The 20,138-nt window shown below is 45.5% G+C and overlaps 1 protein-coding gene across 1 annotated transcript in view; it reads left to right on the forward strand.

The window, feature by feature from the left end:
* The window catches only part of MGMT (O-6-methylguanine-DNA methyltransferase), a 148,504-nt gene extending 132,986 nt beyond the window's left edge, over window positions 1-15,518 (forward strand). The window contains exons 5-6 of the mRNA XM_065672485.1: window positions 7,153-7,292; window positions 14,347-15,518. Of these exons, the coding sequence (XP_065528557.1) occupies window positions 7,153-7,292; window positions 14,347-14,478 (272 nt within the window). The 3' untranslated portion in view covers window positions 14,479-15,518. The remainder of the gene's footprint in view (window positions 1-7,152; window positions 7,293-14,346) is intronic.
* The last annotated feature ends 4,620 nt before the right edge of the window (window positions 15,519-20,138 follow it).

The raw sequence follows: 20,138 nt of genomic DNA on the forward strand, positions 1-20,138 counted from the left end.
TTCAGTAATTCACAGTGACACGATTTGGTTGATCAAGACAGGAGAGTAAAGCTCAAGAGGGACCTTAAGCACTGACACAGGATGCCCAGAGAAGCCGTGGCTGCCCCATCCCTGGCAGTGCTCAAGGCCAGGTTGGACACAGGGGCTTGGAGCAAGCTGCTCCAGTGGAAGGGGTCCCTGCCTGTAGCAGGGGTTGGAACTGGATGAGCTTTAAGCTCCTTTCCAACCCAGACCGGTCTGTGGTGCTGTGATTTTCCATCCAAGAGGACCTAGAAGAGGCAGAGACGTGCAGAGATACCTGCCATGGTGCAGGAGAGGGGTGGACCTTCCCCTTCCCCTTCGCTGTTTGTTGAACAGATCATCACGAATTGGTAACAGTAGATGAATCATGGAATCAAAATAAAGACACTTCAGTTTATAGTCTGAGTTTGCGTCATTGGGCCCAACTGTGATTAATGTAGATGCAAGTAAAGATACAAGTAAAGATGCAAGGAGATAATGCCAGGAGGGAGGAGGAGGAAGCTCCCCAGGTCTCTGAGTACCAGTGTGGCAGGGAAATCCTTGTGCAGAAAAATGGGATGGAGTCTCAGGAATCAGCATGGAACTGGTGTCAGAATAAAATAAATTGTTTTTATGCTTACCTCCATCCCCTCTGCAATGTAAGACTTGGCTGCCACTTTTTGTTGGCTTGGAAGAGACTGATATTTTCTCCGTCTCTTCATCCAGAGCATTTGTTCTCCTCTCCTGTAGCAATTGCAGCTCGGTGTATTACCTACAGCTCAGAGGATAATCAGGTGGCTTCTTCATTTAACTGTACCACTGCTGCAAGCAGCTGCACAAATCACCTGGCAGGGGATGCTGTGCAATGACATGGTCTGTGCTGTAGCCCAAGAGGGACTTGTCAAGTGCTTTGCAATTTCTTCCATCTTACCGGTCCACAGACTCCAAAACCCAGCCCCAGCCTGCTCAGGGTTGTTGTGGCATTCAAAGTCTGGGATGAATATTTAGCTTAGATGAAGTTGCTGATGCTTAAGGAGTGGTTGGTTTGCATAAAACCCTTGCTTGGGTTTGAGTTTGAAAGTGGGAATAGGGAGAAGTTTGCAATGCGCCATGGGCAGGGCATGTAAAGAGCTGGTGCTGAGCATCAGGCTCCTCATTTCCATCAGCTCTGAATTTATACTCTTCTCTTGCAAGGCTATTGCACAAAAAAATGGGTCAGAATATCAGTTACCACTCGGGTAAAACACCCAGTGACTTGCAGGGAGTTTAACCTACAGAAATACTGCTGGATGAGGTCACAGAATCACAGAATCACAGAATCCCAAGGGTTGGAAGGGACCTAAAAAGATCATCTAGTCCAACCCCCCTGCAAGAGCAGGGTAACCTACAGTACATCACACAGGAACTTGTCCAGGCGGGCCTTGAATATCTCCAGTGTAGGAGACTCCACAACCCCCCTGGGCAACCTGTTCCAGTGCTCTGTCACTCTTACAGTAAAGAAGTTCTTCCTGATGTTAACGTGGAACTTCCTATGCTCCAGTTTACACCCATTGCCCCTTGTCCTATCACTGGATATCACTGAAAAAAGCCTAGCTCCATCATCCTGACACCTACCCTTTACATATTTGTAAACATTGATGAGGTCACCCCTCAGTCTCCTCTTCTCCAAGCTAAAGAGACCCAGCTCCCTCAGCCTCTCCTCATAAGGGAGATGTTCCACTCCCGGAGAGTTACTTGCTTCTAAGGATAGAATTTGGCCCCACAACCCCTTTGGCAGTCTGAAGAGAGCTGCGGTTAAAACTGTGTTAAACTACAGATCAGAAACAGCTCCATTAATTGGGGTTTAACATCGCTCAGCCACGTGTGCTAACCCGAACGCTGTATGTATTAGAGGAAAGCATATTGGCACATTTGTCACTTAAGTGATACAGACATATAGTACATTTATAAATTATAGTTGTGTTTCTGTGTTATTATATTACATATTTCAAACACAGGCGTGCATAGGCAATACATAAAAGCGTTACAAAAGCACTCCCCTAGCCCACATTTTCCTACGTGGTGACCTGTGGGAGAGCACGAGATAACACCAGAGCTGTGTTAAATGCTCTGCTGTGCTCTGATGGGTTTAATATGGACTGCCTAATATTTATGAACTGATGTTATTAATCTTGTTAAATATTTACTCATGGAACTGTATCTGCGGGGCAGTATTCAGGTAATAGCAGAAGAGGTGGGACAGGGCTTGTGCCGGGGCAGAAACAGGCACTACAGGGTCTGCTGCAAGGATTTGGGTTCACCAAAGGTGCTGCATTGGAGGGGCTAGTTAACTTGACTGTTGTCAGTGCTATGTGCTGAGTTCAGTTGGGGTTTTGAGTGTTTGAACACTTAATGACATCTGATGCAATGGTTGCTTGTTCTGGAGTCAAAAGGCATTGTAATTGACCTTTATTTATCTATAGATAAATCACAGAATCCCAACCTGGTTTGTGTTGGAAGGGTCCTTAAAGCTCATCCAGCTCCAGCCCCTGCCGTGGGCAGGGACCCCTTCCACTGGAGCAGCTTGCTCCAAGCCCCTGTGTCCAACCTGGCCTTGGGCACTGCCAGGGATGAGGCAGCCACAATGTCATAAGGGAACATATGAACCTAAGCATTAAAGCATCTTTTAAAATACTTTAATAGCAACTAATAATTGTATTTTATACCATAGAGTACCAGTGGCCACGGACTTGCAGCCATTGAAGAAGGGAAGAAAAGCATTTCTTGGTCTGCCTCGTAACAAGAGCAAACTATAATTAAACAGTTAAGAGACCAGAGAAGCATTTATCTCTTTCATGTACCTCTTGGTAACTCAGTCTATGGGAGGGGTAGCAGTGATTATTACTATTCAGATTGTTGGTCTAGTGGAAGGTGTTCCTGTCCATGGCAGGAGGGTTGGAACCGGGTGATCTTAAGGTTAAGGTCCTTTCCAACCCAAACCACTCTATTATTCTATGGTTGCTGTTTAGGTGATGTGCTTAATAGGCCTATAATGGCCCACTTAGTAGTGAAGGAGGTTCAAAACTGATGAAAATTAGCACTCTTGCCTGTGTTAACTGTTTACACAGTTGATGTCACTCAAAGTTCTTTGGAATGGATATGAATCTCTTCTTCCAAGAGCCAAATTAAGGTTTCAGGTGGGAGCTCATGCTGCTGTGGGAGCTGCAGTTCTGTGCACAAGCTGGGGTAGTTTTGAAGTGTTATGCTTGAGTATTTGTCTTTCCCAATAGTGATAACAGTGAAAACAGGTAAGTGTAAAAGCAAGCAAAGTTGTCTGTGTGGTACCCAGACAGGCTGTGAAAAAGCTGTGGAGAGGGGGCGAGTTTATAACTTACTGTTATCTATATATAACCGTTTCTTTGCATTTGCAAAAGCCTTGGGGAAAACAAAAAACTAACAAACAAATAAAAACACCAACCAAAAAAGCCCACAGGCAAGCTGGCATTCCCAGCAATCAGTGAGGGTTTGGTGGGAATGTTAGTTCCCCTTGAGGAGAACGGAAAACATGGTCTGGCTTTAATCCCCCTTAACCAAAGGGATTAAAGTATGTCAGATCATACTGTGCATTGTTGGAACCCCTCTTGCCCCAAGAGCTAGGGAAGCAGATAAAGAGGGGACAGGAAGGGACTGATGCTGGTGGCTCTTCTCTTCCTCCCACCCATCCTGTTCTGCCGCAGGCTGAGAACCTCAATAACACAGTAAATGGACTGGCAGCACATTATTAGATAGCAGCATACAACTTCACTTTGTACTAATTGCCACCTTCAATTACACTGTTAAAAGTTATGATATGGCTGGTATTAAAGTAAAGAAAGACAAAGAGTCAATTTTCACTCTTTTTATCCCCACGGATGTAACATTCATATGGAGAATTAAAGTCTGGTTGGCTGTTGAGAGTGGCCTCTGAGGTGGTTAGGCATTAACAGGAGGTTCAGGGTACATCACTCTTTTTAGGGGCTTATAATTTACCTATAAATATTAATTTCAGATAATTCTGGCATCCACTCTTGGTATTGCTTTCCAATGTGCCAAGCAGTTGGCAGGGCTGGTAGAACTGCACGGTTATGAGGGGTTTGGTCCACTGAGGAATGCAATGGTGATGCCCATAAGAGGAAAACATCCAAGAAGTCATTCACCCGTTGCCTGTTGTTAAACAGGGGTTGTTCAACCTGGAAAAGAGAAGGCTCCAAGGAGACTGTAGAGCATCTCCAGTGCCTAAAGGAGCCACAGGAAACCTGGAGAGGGGCTTTGGACAAGGGCCTGTAGGGACAGGCCAAGGGGAATGGCTTGAACCTGCCCGAGGGGAGACTGAGCTGAGCTCTTAGGCAGAAGCTCTTCCCTGTGAGGGTGCTGAGGCGCTGGCACAGGGTGCCCAGAGAAGCTGTGGCTGCCCCATCCCTGGCAGTGCTCAAGGCCAGGTTGGACACAGGGGCTTGGAGCAAGCTGCTCCAGTGGAAGGGGTCCCTGCCCGTGGCAGGGGTTGGAGCTGGATGAGCTTTAAGCTCCCTTCCAGGCCAAACCACTCTGACTCTATGAAACCCTCCCAAATACCTCTGTGGTCCCTGGATGCCATGCACACAGCAGCTGGAGGTGGAACGAGTCCTTAGGGCTGTGGAGACATTAAAACCCAACTCAGTGCATTGCAGAGGAAGGAGAAAACCTCTGATATTCACATGCATACGGTGTGGTTTCGTTCAGTCATTACTCTGCTGGCATCTGCCTCTCCAGGACGGCGCGGGCATCCTCGGCTCGCAGAGGTATGAAGTGTTTCCACGTAACGAGAGAATTTGTGTGTGTTAATTTTTATGTGCATATTTTACAGCACTGTATAATGATATTTAACAGCATAAAATGTTGGCACACACTGAAAATTGGTGAAAGTTCAGCCATCTAATTTGGGCAGGTTATGCTTACAGGCACTCACACTTGCAGACAGTTTAATAACAGTATTTGGCACTGTCTCTTCGAGCTGCTTAAACTAATTAATGCATTTGCTCCCTACAGGATGAAATTGAGTTTTCAGATACATTTATAAAATGATGTGCATGATTGCTAAATATTTCATTCTTTTGAACTATAACTTTGAGTGGTTTATGTGGGTGCAGAGACAGTTAGATATTCTCCCATGAAAAATGTACAGTGGCTCTGGAAAGAGGATAATCTCTGCCCTGGCTTGTCAGGAGAGGATAATCTCTGTCCCTTTTTTAGCCTGTTAAAAGGTGCTCAGTAATTTGGACATCACTTGGCACAGGGATGGTATTGCTGGGGGGGGGTCTGGAGATGCCCCATTCTCATGCGGCCACTTGGTGCTCCATCATCTGCACCCACTTCTCCCCTTATTCCAACAGCTTTCAGGTTATGGGTCCATCACATCCCAGTCTGTAGCCTTTCTTGCCAAAATGAGGGAAAAAAGAGGATTTTTTGGACTCAAGCCCCGGTGATGTGCAGTCACTGTGCTCCATTGATATAACAGATGACATCAGGCAATAATTCCCCGAGACCCCTGAGCAGGGGAGGTTAACACTAATCTCGCCGGCTTGAAAAGAAGGTTAAAACAATAATAAGTAACAGTTTGATTTGGAATAAACCTTTCTGAAGAAATCACAGTAAACAAAATCTGTTTGCCTAAGGAAACCCTCCCAGCAATCAGCTCCTAACACAACTGCTTGTGCTAATGAACCCAAAGCTGTTAATGTGGTTTCTTCAGTTAAATTGATTCATGAATTTTGAAGAGAACATTATCTAATGAATTTTCTTTGAATAGAAAGCAATTAAAAGGACAAATCAGTCTGATTAACCCCAAAGTCACCCTACTGCCACAAATGGTGTACAGTTTGAAATTATATCATAAAAAACTAGAGCAGATTTGCTATCTCTTTGCCCTCTACTAATCCATGTAAATTAATGAACAACAAAGTTAATTTCTTTGATGACCCTTTTCTCGTATCACCTGGATTATGCTGATGTTTAATTTGCTTAATGTTATAATAAAGACTAAACAGATTTTTTTCAATGGAGTGATTATCATTCCCTTCAGTTAAGAAGTGATTTTTATTATTTAACACACACCTAATGGTGTATGGGTTTCCTTTAAGACCAAAATCACATTTCACTATGTTCCTGGGTAACCTAATCAATGTCTTTTTTGACAACTAAAGAAAGAAAATGCTTTTAATCAGTTTGTTTCTTTGCCAGAGCAGGAGGCTGGGGAAAGGGGCCTCTTTTCCTTTCCTTTTTTGCCTTTTTTCTTTTCTTTTATTCACCAGCTCCCTCAGTAAGTTATTCACTAGTTAGATCTTCAAAGCTTTTACAAGTGCCTTGGAAGAGCAATAAGTGTTCAACCCAACTAAAATCTGAACGCATCCATCAGGTTTTCCTTTTATAAAGGCTTGGGAAGGCAAAACCCCGAGTTGCAGAAGGAAACTGGTCCTAATGCATTTGCTTATTCATTATCCCAGCCACTGGAACACTTAGAAGCAATTTGCTGGTGAATTAAAATTAAAATCATGGAAGATACATTATATTTTGTTTCGGAGCCCGGTTATCATTAAGGATGTGCCGTATATTCAAGGTCGTGGCTAGTCCTTACGTCTTGTAATGTCTGCAGTGCTGAGCAGTAGCTTGGGGGTCTCGACTATAAAATGCAGTCAGGCAGGATAATACGGAGTCCACTGGCTCTAGGGCTTCTTGTGCCACGTGTCCCAGCTGAAGTTGGAAATTAGCTGGAGATGCGAGGGCTTTGTCAAATAGGTAGAGCCGGTTATATCTTCCCTTTTTAATTTGACTCTATGCTAATTTATACTCTGCCAATTTAATGGGAAAACCACATTGTCTGAGTTAACGGGATAATTGTACTCGAAGCAAATTAAAAATATAGGAAAATCAAAGCCTTAAATCCTTTTTTTATAGTGATCGGTTACTTGAAGTGCTCTTTCTAATAATCATGTCTTTAAATGTAGTAATATAGGACACAATCACAGGACAGTGCGTCGGGGCCGTTTCCATTTAAATGAGAAAGCTGCTATTGAGACTCCGCGTTGGGGTTTTGGAGTCTTTCCCCTTGGCTTTCCTCAGCCATGCATGCAAACAGCGCTCGCTTCGTCTTCCCTGCAGATTCCTTCACCAGCAAAGTGCTGTGGACCCTGTTGAGAGATGTGAAGTTTGGAGAGGCCGTTTCCTACAAGCACTTGGCAGACCTGGCAGGCAACAGCAGAGCAGCGAGGGCAGTGGGAGGAGCCATGAGGAGCAACCCTGTAAGTTCATGTCAGCTCTGAAATGAAGTTGATGGAAGATGCTGGATTTAAGAGAGCTGTAAGGGCTAAATGGCAATAGATTAAATTTATCTGCTCTGAAAACTGGTCTACCATGAGTAATAAGGTCAGTAAGTGTTTTTAATCAGCAATAATGCACAACCTGATTTAATGGGATTTATTCCGTACCATTTATAGTGTTAGATTTGAAAGAGAAACACTTCTTTTAATTCATCAGCCTCTACACGTTTTTGTTGTTCTCAGACATCCTGATGTATTCTTAGGTGAGGGAAGTCTTTTATCCTTATATCTGAAGAGGGGGCTGCAAGGATGCTGGAGAGGGACTCTGCATCAGGGACTGTAGTGATTGAGCAAGGGTTGATCGGTTCAAACTGAAACAGGGAAAGTTCAGGTTAGATCTTAGGCAGAAGCTCTTCCTTGTGAGGGTGCTGAGGCGCTGGCACAGGGTGCCCAGAGAAGCTGTGGCTGCCCCATCCCTGGCAGTGCTCAAGGCCAGGTGTTGGACACAGGGACTTGGAGCAAGCTGCTCCAGTGGAAGGGGTCCCTGCCCGTGGCAGGGGTTGGAGCTGGAGGAGCTTTAAGGTCCCTTCCAACGTAAACTGTTTCATGGTTTTATGAGTTGTCTGGATTTGAACCAATTGGAGGGAGTAGAGCTCCAGATTAGGCCTGTGGATTTTGGAAAAAATGGTTTCTTATCATACTTGGACTCTGTTTGTCTTCTTAGTAGTTAGCTTTCCATTTTAGTTATCCTGGTTTAGCTTTCCACATGTATTTATGCACCTGAATCACACTGGTCAGTGTGAGTCGGGTTGGTGAGAGTCAGCAGGCTGTATATCCTCGCCCGGCTGGTTCATGGCCTGCTAGAGCAGCCGCAGCCTGAATTTGGGGGTTTCTGGGCTAGAATGGGTGCACAAGGAGGGAGGAGGCAGTTTGATTCCCCAAATCTTCAATGCTCGGCCTTTGGACTGCAGGAGCCACATCCACATGGCTCAAGTTTTGGTGGTTATAGAGGAGCAGGGACAGCCCAAGACATCCCGCAAGGGACTGATGCTGCAGCACCTCATTCCTGGGCACAGGAAAGGAAAAGCTGATGAAGAGAACACTGCTGTACCTGTCTTTACCCATCCCCTTGCTACTTTGGCTCTAAGAAATAAAAATCTGTGATTTCTGTTACTATCACTGTGGCCCTTTTGGCCATTCTTCAACATATTTTCCCTCATTGCCACTTGCCCTGAGCAACGTGTGTCTTTCCATACCCAAATTCCTCTCCTGTTCACCAGCATTATGCCTGCTGTAGTCTTTGACCTCCTGTGTTGTTTTTGCATTCAGTCCTCTCAGTATTTCTTTAATAAGGTACATATGAGACTGCAAGATGTAGTTGCAAAGTGGGTTAGAAAATCTGCTTTCTCAAGAGCTGGTGTCTTTACCTGTAGAAATAACAAAGGTGAAGGGGTTTTGCAGTGCCACTTATTATCTTTATATATATCACCTCATTCATAAAATCAACCTGCATAGGTAACCTGCATGTAATGGCTTATAACCATGTAGAGATTTATATGGGAAGTATGAAAAACACAGTGAGGTGCTCATACTGAAGTGCCAAAGGACTGTGTGTGTGTTTGCATGTGGAATATGCATGAAATTACAGATTAACTACAGATGTGTAGAGATAAAACCATGTTTTGGAATGGACAAGGTTCTCATTACAGCCCTGATTTCTATGGGTTTTTTATCATCAGCTTTCTATTATGAACTATTGGGGTGGTATTATATTAACATAGCTCTTTCTCCCTAAAGCTATACGTTATTATCTATAAAATGCTTTAAAATCTTCTGCTGGGGACAGAAAACACTGCAGCCTTCGAATGGGATGGGAAATAACAATAATAAGATAGGACCCCATTTAAAAAAGCCAGCGGTAGCTTTGCTGTATATTTTCAGGACTATTTTCATCCTGCCTCACAGGGGAAAAAGCAGGAATTTTCACACCACAACCTGCTGTTACTGCTACTTTGGATGCTGCTGCTCCACTGCAGCCTGAGGGCAGAGCTGGGTACATTTCTAGGCAATAGCAATTACATATCCTTTTGCACAACACTGTATTGTTATTCTTTGAGAACTGTTTCCTGTAGGTTTGCATTGTATTGCCTTATCTTAATGTACACCAGATGATATTGGAAAGCATTCCATCATATTAAAATAGTTTGTATTGTCAAGTACAATACGGTGTATTGACAAAACAGAGCTTTATGCTGCTTATATGAGCTGTTCCATAGGAAAATCTGATAGAGGCTTAAAATATCAGGGTGTACTTCTTTATTGAGCTTAGAAGCTTAAAACCATTAGACATGATGTGAGTTTCTATGGTAGTGCGCTACCTGCTCGGAATGGTAGGGTACCTGGGAAGCTGGTTCGTGTATAAACACCCTTGCAGTCTGTTTATCAGATGAGATATTGAGCTCGGAATCTAACTAAGCAGTTCATTAAACCGCACACGTCATCCGGGCAGCAGCATCATTAACGTGTCGGCACAGAATGCAAAGAGCTGTGGCGTTAACAACTGCTGCACCTGCAGCACGAGCTTTGGGAAGGAAACACCACATTGGAGGCGCAATTGCTTTGAAATTGGTGCAGAAATGGGATGTTTTGTTAAGCAGCAGATTAGTGATTCTTGTTTGTGGGAGGGAAGCTGGCGCTAGTGAATATGTATTGGAAGCATGGAGTTGAAGTTGATCCTTTGGTTAATGATCACTGTGGAAGATGTACAAAAGAGCAAAACAAGTATGTTAGCACCTTGAGATGCTTCTTACAATTAAAGATTATAAATTATGAACAGGATGAAATCATAAACATGATTTAATGAGGACAGTAATAACAGTAAAAATAGCATTTGAAATAAACTGGAGCCTGGCATTGCCCTGTCCCTCAACCATCTTGATAGCATTGCCAAGCTCACCCTCTTCCATGAAATACCAGAACATTCCCCCCTTCTACAAATCAGACATTGGTCTTTAATTCCGGTAGTGTGCATTCCACAGGTTTCCCTTTGTAGCTGTGTTGCTTCCCATAATTCATACAATGACCTTCAACTTTATGAGAAGGTGGAATAGGTGCCAGCAGCAGCTGAGAGACGTCTTTGCCTCGATATATGCTGAGGACATGGTGGGGCTGGCTCATCTTTTGTAAGGGGAACTTCAGATAGTTTGCTGTGGCTCACAGTGTTTGCAAGGTCTGTGGTCCTCAAAGGGAACCCATAAGGTTCAAGTAAAAATCTCATTAGACTGGTAGAGGAGGATCAAAAAGAAATCACAGAGGCTCGTGGGAAATGGCAAGTGTTGGGCTAAGTAGTCCAAGGCCATCCTAAATCACTGTTCTGTCCCTTAAATAAGATGTCTTCAGTGGTCTGTTAAGAGCAGTTGTAGCTACGTATGTTGATATTCTCTCCAATTGTGTTACTGGCTAGGCTACAGTCTGGCCAAGTCTACAGCTTGATGCTAATACTGGTCTATCCTAAATCAAGGATATTATTCAGCCAGAATGCTTTAAACAGACCTTATAGTGTCCTTCCAGTACCTAGTGGGGGCAGCAAGAAAGCTGGAGAGGGGCTTTGGACAAGGGCCTGTAGGGACAGGCCAAGGGGAATGGCTTGAACCTGCCTGAGGGGAGACTGAGCTGAGCTCTTAGGCAGAAGCTCTTCCCTGTGAGGGTGCTGAGGCGCTGGCACAGGGTGCCCAGAGAAGCTGTGGCTGCCCCATCCCTGGCAGTGCTCAAGGCCAGGTTGGACACAGGGGCTTGGAGCAAGCTGCTCCAGTGGAAGGGGTCCCTGCCCGTGGCAGGGGTTGGAGCTGGAGGAGCTTTAAGCTCCCTTCCAACCCAAACCAGTCTGGGATCCCGGGATTGTGAAGTATGGGTTTGGAATGTTGAGGACACATAAAGCTACTCGTGCATTAATGTCTTTGGTGACTGGCAGTAACCCAGGCCCATGCTAGTGGTCAGGGAAGAAGGAGAAGAAAAGCAATAGGACATGAGCAGACTGAACAATGCCTTTTTGCTCTATGCGATTCTTGCTGTGTTATAACGTGGCATTTCAGCTGCCTCCAACAGGGCTGATTCGCTTTCGACAGGTTGGCAGGTTCAGGATGCGTCCAGCCTATCACCAGTATAACGGGACAGTGAGGATTCCATTGCCTCCAATAGGAATCCTGCAGCGATCGGAGCTCCTCCGCTCCATCCTCAGCCGGAATTCGCTAACCGCAGCTCGGAGCCGATCGATTCCTCACACAGGGAGTTTTTTTCCCCACCTTTTTTCTAAACAAAGGCATTATCGAGGAGTTAGTTTATTCACAGATTGCCACGAGTGGTAATGACCGCCCCAGCCTTGTTCTGCCAGTCACCCAGATGGCTGTTGATAAAGATTTAGCATCATGTTCTGAGTGTCAGGGCTGTCAGTAGTGCTGAACCATTTGACCAGAAGAAAAAACGCACAGGGAGCTATTGATTACAGCTTCTCAGTGTCACTTGTTCACCAGGATTTAGGTATTGATGAGGCTGCGAGTGAAAACAAGCTCTTTCCCTTGTGGGCCTCTACCCAGAAGAACAAAAGCAAAAGTTAGAGAAAATATTCAGCTGGTGCCCAAATCAGAGGGACTCCGTTATTGATCCGAGGGCCCCTTCGTGTTCTTTTTGTCGGAGACAAATCTACGGGTTTGGAAGTTTTATAGCGTTTTGAGGTAGGGGCTGTGGAAGTGATGGATTCGTGTATTAGATGAATTAGATTTCACAGCATGGAGACTTCAGCAGAGCTATAATATTATGAGCTGCTTGGTTATTGATAAAAATTACATTAAATGTAGCTGAGGCATTAAAACTCCAGACTGGGGTAGGACTCCCTCTAAAATGTCCTTAGGGCCCTAATAAATTTTAGCAGGTTTAATTATTTTAGTAGGCTGAACATTGTCACCACAATTAAGCCAAACTGAAGCAATATTCAATATTTTTAAATTACAGCCCTGATGCAGCCATTGTACCGCGTTTTCTTTTCCACCCGATGCTCTGGAAGGTGATGTAGTGGCACTTGTGGGTGTTAGGACAAATTCAGCGTGGAATTCTTTATTTTGAGAATGGAAAAAGCTGCATTTATTTCGCATCCTCTTCTTCATAGAAGCATAGAATGGTTTGGGTTGAAGGGACCTTAAAGCTCATCCAGCTCCAACCCCCTGCCACGGACACCTTCCACTAGAGCAAGTTCCCCCAAGCCCCATCCAACCTGGCCTTGAACGCTGCCAGGGATGGGGCAGCCACAGCTTCTCCGTGCTTAACGTCCATGGCTTAACCACTGCATTCCAAGCCCCATCCAACCTGGCCTTGAACGCTGCCAGGGATGGGGCAGCCACAGCTTCTCTGTGCTTAATGTCAGTGGCTTAACCACTGCATTAGTGAGCAGGTCCTGCACCAACCCAGGGATCATCCAAGACCCCACAGCTGCCACCACCTAAAAAACAAAGATTTATAGCTTACCATCAAAATACACTGATTTTTAAGGACTCGGAAATTAACCGTGGAGGTGTTTTTTTACAGTGTATTATTATGGCTTGGTATGGCTTTGTCACTCAAGGAAGTCTGGCTGCAGTAACTTGTGCGTGCGGACTGTAAAGACAGAGAAATCCCTAACCAGAAAAACCCTTCCAAACAGCAACTTCTTTAAAGTCATAAAGCAAGAACATGATGGCCTCGTGTAAAGGTTTTATTGGTGCTCACTGGAGTTGTCATGGGTGCATAATTCATTTATGGCATTACCAGCTGCAAATACAGCAGCTATTTATAAGCATTTCTTTATTAAAGCTTGATTAACAGTAAGCACCTCTGTGTGTTCCCATTTGATGTGGTAGCCTGTGGGCTGAGACTGAGATTGAAAATTTCAGCCATTGAAATCACTTAACAAAACCAAAAGAACACCAAAAAAAACCCAATCTGTATAGGTCTGGCCAATAGCTGTTCAGGGTTTGTGTGTCCTAGACTCAAATATGAGCAGAGCTTGAACTGTACTGAAATAACGATTAAGTGGGATTAAAATAAGTCAGTGTAAAGTATGTAATTTGTGTGTCTACATGAAACTAAATCACACTTCTTGACTTAAAATACCCCAGTTGGTGAAAACTGCACTTTTCAATGAGTTGCTTTCACAGCTCTATCATTGCAATGGAGTTGCTATGCAGTTACCAAAACACATACAGGGCGATTAGAGGTGATGTATTGCATTTTTTATGGTGTGTACTTCAACTATGATAATCACCTGTAATAAATAAATAAAAAATGCATTTATGTACTTCCCTCCGATCAGTCTCTCATGTAACTTCTTGCATTGGTTTCTCCAAATCTGTGACATTTGGCTATAAATGATACAAAGGAAAAGGCAGGAGGAAATAAGTCCTTAAATTGGTTAGGCCTCCTGGATTAAATCTCTCCTGTTGCAGGTTTTAGCAATCCACAACCCGTTTTGCATTGACTTGATGTTACATAATAAATAACACCTTGTTCTTATGGTGATTTTTTCTGCAGCACGCTTAGAGGTGCTATTGCGAGAGGAGGAGCTGGGGATTGGGAAGTTCAGTTCTGAAATGCTCTTCACAATGGGCTGTTTTCTTCCTGAAATACATCATCTTCCATCCTGGGGTGATGGTTAAGGGTTGTCCTGTACCCCCTTGCTATCCTTATGTGCGGTTTGGGTCTATGAGGCTTCATCACCCACCCTGCGCAATGAGGTTTGGTTGCTGGTGCGGGGCAGGTACATCTACTTCTTGTGAAGTAGTTCTTATAGATGGGATTTAATACATCATGGTTTGGGATGGAAGGGACCTTAAAGCTGACCCAGTTCCAACCCCCTGCCACAGGCAGGGACCCCTTCCACTGGAGCAGCTTGCTCCAAGCCCCTGTGTCCAACCTGGCCTTGAGCACTGCCAGGGATGGGGCAGCCACAGCTTCTTTTCTCCCCATCACCTCACCCTGTGCTCCCTTTCTCTTTTTGTCTCTTCTGCAGATCCCGATTATAATCCCGTGCCACCGGGTGATTTGCAGCAGCGGGCGCAGCGGCAACTACGGAGGAGGCAACCTCATGAAAGAGTGGCTTTTGTCACACGAGAAGCTCCAGCAAGAGAAGGCAGCATATTGATGCAGCTCAGCCCTGGCTGCTAACCAGCCCGGACACACAGCGTGGATACTTGGCTTATAACAAGCACTCAGAGCACCCAGCAGAATTTAGAGGAATGGTAAATATTTGAGTGACATAGAAATATAATGCAACATCCAAAGTGAAATGTGTGGTGGCACCACTATATTAAAAAAGCGGGATGTGTCCTGAGGGATGCAGCTCGTCTGCCCTTTCTTGGTTTTACATTTTACAGCAGAATGACTACAGCGGTCCAGGCCGGTTGTGCATGGATTTTGTTCCCATCTCAAGCCTGGTTTGTTCTATATTTAATGTCCATTAGAGCACAGGAAAGGGAATGGGAGGGACCTGGCAAATGGGAGGTGCAAGCCCCACAAGGAAGCATCTGGCATGCTAAGGGGGAAACCCACAAGCCCCCTGCCTGGGTCTCCTCACCTCTTTAGAGCCTGGAATGGGGTTTTACCTAAACAACAGGCAATAACGGAGCACACCGGGATGGATTGGATTGCTTGTTCCCAGCTTTTCTTTTTGGATTGTGAGAGATGGGAACACAGTTTTTCACCAATGCAAAAAGCAGGGTGGAAGAGCAGCTGCTGGCAAACTGCATGGAAAGTGTATTTGAAATCAGCAGTTTGAGTAGCGCAACCTGGGCAAAATAGTGGGAGGCTCATCACAGGTTCTTCTTTATCAGCATCACGTTTCCTTTTACCGCCTGATTTCCTCCCTTTAGCTTTTTGCATTTCTCTGTTGTGTAAAGCAAAAGGATCCTAGTATTTGGGAGATGTTAAAGCTCACTTTTGAGGTGGTTTAAGCAGGGTTCTCTGCAAGTACCAGCTACCAGAAGCTGAAATTTTCAGTATGGGAATCGTAAATCCTAACATGGAAATAGTGATTTTTTTATGTGTTTGATCATATTTTCATAGATGTCTCCTTAGAAGAGGCCATTGCTAACCAAAAAATTACTGTGTTACGATGCGTTAGTTAATGCGGTATTATTGATCCCCCCGAATTGCTTCAATAAAAGAACTGTTTTGCATGTACAAGTGTCTTTGTGTGTGTTTATAAATAAAACACAGTGTGTGATATATGGAGAAAATAAACTATACCCAACTGCACAATATAAAGCTGTATTTTTATCAAGGGTTTCTGGTGGCAATATAAACCACGAAAGCAAAGCTCAAGTGGTTTGTACGTGTCACCAGAACCCCGAGATAAAAATATAGCCTTATAATACGTACAGTTTGGGTGTATTTTATTCTTCTTTTATATATATATAATACATGCTACCAACAAAATAACCGGGCAGCAGCTGTAAACTTTCCCCTCTCTCGCGTTCACATCCCTTGCTGTTCCTCTTAAAGGTCTCTGTGTGTTCCGGGATGCACCTTGGTGCAGGGATGTGACTGGAGCGGAGGCTGGGGAGGAGGTGGGTGATGCCCGAGGCAGAACCCAGGGGTTATAGGGAAATCTTCTGGATTTGAGGGGGTTTGGGGTGGGGGGGAAGAGGTCGGGCAGGGACAGGCAGCGCTGCCCAGAAGAGGGCGCCCCGGCGCAGGGGAAGGGGGAAAGGAAATAAGGGAAAAGGGAATAAGGGAAGGGAAAAGGGAATAAGGGAAAAGGGAAGAAGGGAAGGGAAAAGGAAGGGGGAAGGGAAAAGGCAACAAGGAAAGTAAAAAGGGAAAGGAAGGGAGAAGGAAAGTGAAAGGAAAAGAAAGAAAAAGGATAGGACGGGGAAAGGGGAAGAGAAGGGAAAGGAAGAGAAAGGGGAAAGGGAAAGGACTTGGAAGGGGAAGGGGGAAAGGAAAAAGGCAAAGGGAAAGGAAGGAGAAGGAGGAAAGAAGGGGAAGTAAAAAGGAAAAGGGAAGGGGAAAAGGAAATGGAAAAGGAAAAGAAAGGGGAAGGAAAGGAAGAGAAAAAGGGAAAGGAAAGGAAAAGAGAAAGGAATGGGAAAGAGGAAGGAAGGGGAAGGGGAAAGGACACAGGCCAGGCCCAGGTCTCCCCCAGTGTTCAGGGCGAGTGCAGCAGTGGCATCCCCATTGGCAGCCAGGCTGGAATGCTGTTGTTGCCGTGCTCCTCGCTTCCCAGGAGCGGTTTTGGCATTGGTAACAGTTAACACAAGTACTCATTAACACACAAAACAATTAAAATAATCCCAAAAAAGTGCAGGGATTGGGTTTGGGTTTGAATTTGGGTTTGGTTTTGGGCTTGGGTTTGGGTTTGAATTTGGGCTTGTGTTTAGGTTTGGTTTTGAGGAGGTTGGGGTTGGGTTTGAGTTTGTGTTTGGATTGGGTTTAGCCCTCCTGCTGCTCTGTCCCAAGGGTTTTCCCTTCATGGAGATCCATCTCCATGCCCACTGCCGGGGCTGGCAGCACCCGCATCACCCCAAGGCTCTTCTCGGGTCAGGTCCCGGCAGATATTATGGAAACACAGAGAAAATCCATTAAAATACATTAAAACACCGACATCCCGGTATCCATCTCTGTACATGTGGAAAACGCCAGGAAAACCCGCTCGCGGGAGACAGCTCTGTGCTTTCTGCCTGGAATTGGGTTCCTCTGACCTATCAGGTTTCCTCCCATCCAGCCTCGCAGTGCTTTGAACTGCTGACATTGAGACACTGTGCAGCCAGGCACGACAGCTGGCTCTGCAGCATCTAATACCAACACATGCTGGTTTAGCCCATTTCCAGAGCCTAAGATAATGAAAGATTCAGAAATAATATTTGTTTTGGCAGAACTACATTTATAATGAAATAGATGCCCTTGACCATGGAAGAGACTGAATTGTGCAGTGGGTCATTCTCCTCCCCCCTCTCTTTTTCTCCATACAAAACAGGCTCTGCAGCCACTCTACGGCCAATAGAAATATTTTTGAAGGCCTATGTTGTATTTCCTGCATCAGATTTACAGCAGAATTGCAGCCACACTGCTTGTACTGTGTTAGACCGGAATGAAAAACGCAGATTACATCCTATGTATCAATCCCAAATGGAAAAGGGCCCCAGGCTTAGGGGTTGTTACAGATCACTTTCATGCAAGCAGTGTTTGCAGCGTAATGAGCTCATACCGAAAGCATCTTAAACAGAAAACGGATTCATTGTCAGAATCGGGGCATTTTTAGTTGTGTGCCCAAATTTTCTTCACTCATGCGATGGATTTGTTTGGAATTAGAGGAATTAGTCATCTGATCCGGGCGAGAAAGAGCTGGCCCGTAAAGTTCCCATTTAATTTCTCTAAGCAGTTCTCAAGGTTCTTTTTAAGTGCTACTTGATATTTGCTGTTATCAGTTGGGTAAGGGACGGTGCCATCCTTGGTAGGACAGTGCTGTCCCTTCCAAATGATACCAAGTTATAGACAAGGAGCCGTAATTCCAAACTGCTGTTTCTGTTCACATCACAGATCATCATTTCTTCTAGAAACATCACAGGTTGTTACATTTAATCCTTTTCCCAGTGTTTTCCCAAATTTTAAAGTTAGAATATTTATGGTATGGATTGCGTCCAGGTCAAAGAGATGGATTTGGTATTTAAGTGTGTATTTATTGTGAAAGGTGATGCTGAAGACCTGCTGCTTTAAAGCAAAAGCAAGGAAAGAATAAACCTATGGAAAGATTGCCTCAAAACTTAAAGCACCATAACCCAAGGGGACTCCTGTAAGATTTAGGTGCTATTTCAAGAGTCATTTCTTCACTAAGAATCTTATAGAAACGTAAAAATCCTCAAAGAATTGCTTTTACAGATTTAATTGTAATTCCTCTCTATGTTCTTATAGGAATGGAATAGAAATAGTGCCCAAAGGTTCCTCTGTAGGAGTCCCTGCCCTTGCTGGGTGGCTGTGCCCTGTGCTCCTCCAGCCTGCTTGGAAAGCAATGGAGACTATTACTGACACCCCCTTGCCATGGAAGCAGGAGGATATTTCAGTTACACTGATGTGCAAATGCATCTTGTCAAAGGACTGCGTGCTGTTCTTGGTTGGAATCACATGAGCGGGGGATGAGTGACAAATAAACACGCTTAATTTGGGCTGAAATAGGAGCGTTTTACCCAGGTGTTCTCCTTCTTTTTTTTTTTTTTCCTTCATTTTTTTCTTCTTTTTTCCTCTTTTCTTCTCCCGCATGACCTGCCCTAGCAAAACCTTTTATCTCCCCCTGTCCTTAAGTCTGGGCTTTCCAGAAGGCTGCCTTTCAGCATCAGTAGTTTTGTTGCGCAGCACTTTTAGTAAGGAGAAAATCTGATTATTTCTTCTTTTAGAGAAGAGAAAATCGGGGGGCGAGGGGGGGGGGGTGTCTTTTTCATTTTCCCAGCATTCAAAACCCCTTTTCCTCCCCAAATTATTATCCCTGGGGCAGTGAGGAGGAGCACCCTTGACCCCGTTGCTGTAGACTGAAGGCTGAGGGAGGGAAGCCACCTCCGTCTCGCTCCTTCGCGGTCCGCAGGGATGCAGGGATGGAGCATGAGCTCTCCCCCAGAGCCTGATCCAGACCAGTCCCCATCCCGTGTGAAGTAACATGCGTGTGGCAGGCAAAAGCAGGGCCGGGGGCCGGAGGAGCTGCGGAGTTGGGGGGGCGCAGCCTGCCCGGAGCCGGCGGCAGCCGCGGGTCTGGGCTCCATCAGTGGCGGCCGGGATGCGGTAGCTGGACCCCAAGGTGAAAATTGACGTGAGCGCAGGGCGCTGGCAGCGCCTGGGGCTGATGAAAGGATGTTGTTAACAAGCCCTTCACGTTTCTCATTAATGGCTGCGTTGGGTTCGGGGGGGGGGGGGTGTTGTGCGTTGAAAAAAGCCAGAAGACCAAAAAATTCCACCTGGGCACTAACGAAGATCGATCCCGTACAGTGCGCTCGGTTATCAATTTTTAAAACCTCTTTAAGTGCCTTATTCGGTTATTTTAAACGGGGCTTTTTATTTGTGGCTTTGAGTATTTCTTGAGTATTGACTGGGGGGAGGACTCCTCCTGGGCTCTCCTCTTTAACCAATCTTCGTTTAACCTGCAGGAAAATGGGTGCCGGTCCCTCACCTCCACCCTGGCCATGGATGCTGCGAGGTGCCAGGGTGGCAAACGGAGCCCGTTGGTCTGGGCTTTGGTCTTCTTTTGCTGAGCAGCCTCCTGATCTCAGAGCAGCTTCCAGTATCTGAAGGGAGCCTACAAGGGTGCTGGAGAGAGACTCTTCATCAGGGACTGCAGTGATAGGACAAGGGGTGATGGGTTCAAACTGAAACAGGGCAAGTTCAGGCTGGAGATAAGGCAGAAGCTCTTCCCTGTGAGAGTGTTGAGGCGCTGGCACAGGGTGCCCAGAGAAGCTGTGGCTGCCCCATCCCTGGCAGTGCTCAAGGCCAGGTTGGACACAGGGGCTTGGAGCAAGCTGCTCCAGTGGAAGGGGTCCCTGCCTGGGGCAGGGGTTGGAACTGGATGAGCTTTAAGGTCTCTTCCAACCCAAACCAGTCCGGGATTCTATGATAAGACAGAGGTGGCGGATGCAGCCAGGCCAGGCTGGATGTGATCCTGAGCAATCTGATGTAGTTGAAGATGTCCCTGCTCATTGCAGGGAGGTTGGACCAGATGAGCTTTGAAAGGTCCCTATGGCCTGGGGGGGGGGGGGAGGCAATGGACAAACATCAGCCTTTCAATGGTTAAGTAACGAAATAGCTGGCACGATCAGAGGATTT

The sequence above is a fragment of the Lathamus discolor genome, chromosome 3 (genome assembly GCF_037157495.1).
Source record: "Lathamus discolor isolate bLatDis1 chromosome 3, bLatDis1.hap1, whole genome shotgun sequence".
Classification (NCBI taxonomy): Eukaryota; Metazoa; Chordata; class Aves; order Psittaciformes; family Psittacidae; genus Lathamus; species Lathamus discolor.